Genomic DNA, 5,000 nt, shown 5'->3' with positions numbered 1-5,000 from the left:
CTTATTGCAGGTTTAATAATATTTATTTATTACTCTTCATGGCTTTGATGGCCTTGACTGTGGTGCCTGGATGGAACACAGATACACTTTATTTTGAAATCAAAATCTATCCATTTAAATTACAACTACTACTAGACTGTGGTTCCTTGGTAGAATATATTCTACTATAATCCTACACTCACCTACACTTCAGCCACAACATCTCACCAATAATTTCCAACTCCTCTATCAATTTAAACAACAATACGCTGATGGGAGGGCCGACACATGACAGCCAATTCTTTGTTGACAGATTTGTTAACGTGGATTAAAGGTGAAGCGGTTCAGACTCACGCGTGAGTCGCTCTTCCTCTGATGATCTGCAGGTTTTCAAACACCGACAGAGAGTCCAGCTGCTCCGGCCAGGACTGGATCAGCAGGAAACCTGGAACGCGCACACACACACACACACACACACACACACACGTATACACACATCTAAGAATGACTGTACTAAATGCTGTATTAAAATAGATTATTGTTGATTTTCAAAACTCATTTTACTTAACTAACTCATTGTTCATTGATATATAAAATAGGATTTGGTGATTGGACGAAAACATCAGAGATCACCGATGGGCTGAATCCATCTGGTGAAAATTCCATTGCTGATTTTTTGCTGATTTGGGAAGATCCAGATCCTGCTTTTGTGCTGCTGCTTCCAATTGTGATGAATGTAAAAATGATTCTTAAAGCTGCAATAACCACTGACCACTAGAGGGAGACAAATAAAAAAACTCACAGCAAAGCCACTGCAGTACGGAGGCCTACCAAGGACAAACTTTACAAAGCACTGTGCATATATGCTAACAGCTAAGCTAACCGTACCTACGGAGAAGTCTCACCAGTTACCAGTCTCATTGCCACAATCAATGACAAGTGAAGAGTTAGGTAGCAAGTTTACTAGTTTACTAAGTTTACCCGCTCACTTCATCGATTCCGCCATTATGAGAAAATGTTCAGGAATGGGAGGGGGTGAACAGCGAGGGAGGAGCCAAGCTAGTTTAAAAAAACGCTTGCTTTTAATGCAAAGACGACACAACAATGAAAAGTTTATAGGCACATTATAAGCACCCGATAGTAAGGAGGTCAAGGGTCAGAGGTCACGGTATCCAGATGGATGATAGAGAAGTGAAATAAAGGAAAATTAGAACTAAGAATAGAGCAAGAAGGGGCTTTTAATTTTACAACAGCCTTAGTCCAATTGCTGTGTGCTCAAACCCAGTTGACTAAGAATCAGGCCACAGTGAAGTAAAGTGGAGATGAACTTTGACCTACCGGTGATTTCCTTCACTGTCCTGAAGTACTCCAGTTTAGCCGGGTCCATGGGCGGGATGTTAAAGAACTTGTCCCTGGAACAGCCAATGAAAACACACGTTACTGTCGAGTCTTCCCGTCTCAACCAATCACAGATTACAGGATTTATACTTTTCTAACACCACAGACCGGGGTTTAATAACGTGTGTGTTTCAGACGTTTAGCTGATGCCATCGCAAATTGGAATTATAGTTCCAGAAACATTTCTCGGAGACAGAGCTAATCTTATTGGTCGAGTTAAAACTCAGTGGGTGGAGCAAGAAACGAAAACTTTAGACAGAAGCTCAGTGAAAAAGACAAGAGATAAGAGAGAAGGAAGCTAATATTATGAAGCCCATAGCGCTCTGCTGCTAACTGAAGAAATACAATCTGTACTAAATTATCTAGGTTAGCTAGTTAGCTAGCTGACCTTCAAGTTCAAACTAGCTATACTAGCCTATAGCTATCAAGGGAAGCTAGTTAGCTAGCTGCTGACCTTCAACATCATGATGCACATGATGTTTTGGCATTTATATTTTTTATTTACAGAGTTCCTTCTGATGAAGGCCATCATGGCCGAAACGTCATGTTTCTAATGTAATAGAGTTTATTTTTCTACTGAGCTGTGTCGTGCCTAGCCTTTTCTGGTTTACTTCAGAGTTCCTTCTTTGTCATTCAAGTTTGTCAGTTAGCTAACTTGCACTCTTAAAACCTGAGGTACTTAGGCTCCGCCCACTGAGGTTTAACTCCACCAATCAGATCATTTCTGCCTCCAGAGCAGCTCTGCCTAAAGTTTGTAGAAAAACTACAAACTGCAATTCTGTTATCTACTGTGTCGTAAGAAATTTCTGTGACATTTCCCTCTGTCTGTCCTCCTCTCTCTCTCTCTCTCTCTCTCTCTCTCTCTCTCTCTCTCCCTCTCTCTCTCTCTCTCCCTCTCTCTCCCTCTCTCTCTGTCTCTCTCTCTCTCTCTCCCTCTCTCTCTCTCTCTCTCTCTCTCTCTCCCTCTCTCTCTCCCTCTCTCTCTAACTCCACAGTGATCCAGCCGATATCAGTCCATAAATCTTCTCGGTGTCTGGTAGCTGTTTCCTGGTGGTTGTTTCCTCGTGATGCGTTTTACGTTTCCGGTTTGTTTGATCGACAGGAGAAAAGTGACGTCTCACCCGCGGAAAGAGGTTTCTATGAGGGAGACGGCTCCGCTGATCTTGGTGCAGTTCCTGAAGGACTCGATGTTGGAGGCGTTGATGGCGAGGGCGCCGGTCAGAGCGCCGACTCCGATCCCGCTACAGGCTGCAGGGCGAGGGAACACATTCATCCACGTTTAAAACTCTGAGGGACGAGTTTCCTGAGCGTTAAAGTCTGTTCATGTGCCGATTCTGTTTGACCCAATTAATATGGATTTTGAGGTCTGAGAGCTGCTGTGATTCCTGCATGTGGTTTATGTTCTTTGAAGTCTTAAATGTTACTGCAGGAGTTGGGAGTGTTGTGAAGGAGTTGGATGTGTAAATCTAAACATGGTGAAAGAGTCAAGGAGGAAGAGTGTTTTCCATTTGAGAATCACTCTTTCAAATGTGAGGGGGGAGAGAGAGAGAGAGAGAGGGAGGGGGGAGAGGGAGAGAGGGAGAGGGAGAGAGGGGGGGGGAGAGAGAGAGAGAGGGAGGGGGGAGAGGGAGAGAGAGAGGGGGGGATAGAGAGAGAGAGAGAGAGAGAGAGAGAGGGAGAGAGAGGGGAGAGAGAGAGAGAGAGAGAGAAGAGAGAGAGAGGAGAGAGAGTGAGAGAGAGAGAGAGAGAGAGAGACGGAGAGAGAGAGAGAGAAGGAGAGAGAGACAGGGAGGGAGAGAGAGAGAGGGGGGAGAGAGAGGATGAGATTTAAAGACATTACAGATCGTCATATTTTAGTCATATTTAATTTTTTCCAATTAAAAATAAAAATATATCTGATATAAAATAATAAAAAATAAGATAGTGGAATAGAATACAATTTGAATAATATAATAAAATAAAATTAGAATTTGAAATATAATTATTGTAATTATATTCTCCCCCCCCGGCCCCCACCTTTAGGACAGGGTCCATCACATGTTTTGCAGCGCTGGACTCCGTTCTCCTCCACCTCGAATGTCCCAGAGCTGCAGGTCCGGACGCAAGCTCCTCCTGTCACCACGTAGTTATCTACACACACACACACACACACACACACACACACACACACACACACACACACACACACACACACACACACACACACACACAACACACACAACACACACACACACACAACACACACAACACACACACACAACACACACACACAACACACACAACACACAACACACACAACACACACACACAACACACACACACACACACACACACAACACACACACACAACACACACACACAACACACACACACAACACACACACACACACAACACACACACACACACAACACACACACAACACACACACACACACACAACACACACACACAACACACACACACACAACACACACACAACACACACACACACACAACACACACACACAACACACACAACACACACACACAACACACACACACACAACACACACAACACACAGACACGACACACAACACACACAACACACACACACACACAACACACACACAACACACACACACAACACACACAACACACACACACACACAACACACACACACACACACACACACAACACACACAACACACACACACAACACACACAACACACACACACAACACACACACACAACACACACACACAACACACACACACAACACACACACACAACACACACACACACAACACACACACACACAACACACACACAACACACACACACAACACACACACACAACACACACACACAACACACAACACACACACACACACACACACAACACACACACACAACACACACAACACACACACACAACACACACACACAACACACACACACAACACACACACACAACATTACAACATTAGTTCTAATTCTTAATGTCATGCTTTAATATAATTTTAATATAATTATTACAAAAATATTATTCAATATATTTAATTAATGTAAAAAAAAAATCAATCAAATAAAAATCAAATAAAAATTATAAAATAACTTCAGAATTATAATGATAAAATAAAATATAAAATCAAAAGAAAAAGTTATAAAATTATAATAATTGTACAAATAATTTTAGACTCGTAATAAAATAAAAATAATAAAAAAATTAAAATAATCTCAATTCCATTATTTTCAGCACATCACTCCTCATCCCTTCACAGAGGAGTGACCAAGTCAACTCTGCTCGAGTCAAGTCAGTCTCAAGTCTTGAGGCACAAGTCTCAAATCAAGTCTCAAGTCTAAATGTAGAACAGCAAGTCAAGTCAGAACAAATCAAGAGTCCAGTATCAATTTAATATCTTAAAGAAAACTAAATATCTAGGACTTTTCAATGCAATATGGTTTTAATAGGATAACAACTTGGTAAGAGCATCATGAGTTTGATTTCTATAATCAGTTTCAACTTCAATTAATTCAATCATTCCATACAAATTCAGAAAACAGAATTTAAATTCAGTCGTCTGCTGGAACAAATCTCATCACTTTCAATCTAAGTCATTTTCACAAACACAAGATCTCAA

At 41.5% G+C, this 5,000-nt stretch overlaps 1 protein-coding gene across 1 annotated transcript in view; it reads right to left on the bottom strand.

Moving 5' to 3' along the window:
* The window catches only part of LOC139656167 (melanoma receptor tyrosine-protein kinase-like), a gene marked incomplete at its 5' end in the record, with an annotated part of 25,465 nt that overhangs the window by 18,484 nt on the left and 1,981 nt on the right, over window positions 1-5,000 (bottom strand). Inside the window, 4 exons of the mRNA XM_071533671.1 lie at window positions 334-424; window positions 1,318-1,391; window positions 2,499-2,625; window positions 3,394-3,507. Of these exons, the coding sequence (XP_071389772.1) occupies window positions 334-424; window positions 1,318-1,391; window positions 2,499-2,625; window positions 3,394-3,507 (406 nt within the window). The remainder of the gene's footprint in view (window positions 1-333; window positions 425-1,317; window positions 1,392-2,498; window positions 2,626-3,393; window positions 3,508-5,000) is intronic.

Source organism: Centroberyx affinis, unplaced genomic scaffold (genome assembly GCF_046629955.1).
Source record: "Centroberyx affinis isolate AG114_WGS23_722 - 3 ecotype Tasmania unplaced genomic scaffold, CSIRO-AGI_Caff_v1 ptg002394l_1, whole genome shotgun sequence".
NCBI classification, from domain to species: domain Eukaryota; kingdom Metazoa; phylum Chordata; class Actinopteri; order Beryciformes; family Berycidae; genus Centroberyx; species Centroberyx affinis.
The sequence above is the reverse complement of the archived record's forward strand: the minus strand, read 5'-3'. Positions and strand labels throughout refer to the sequence as shown.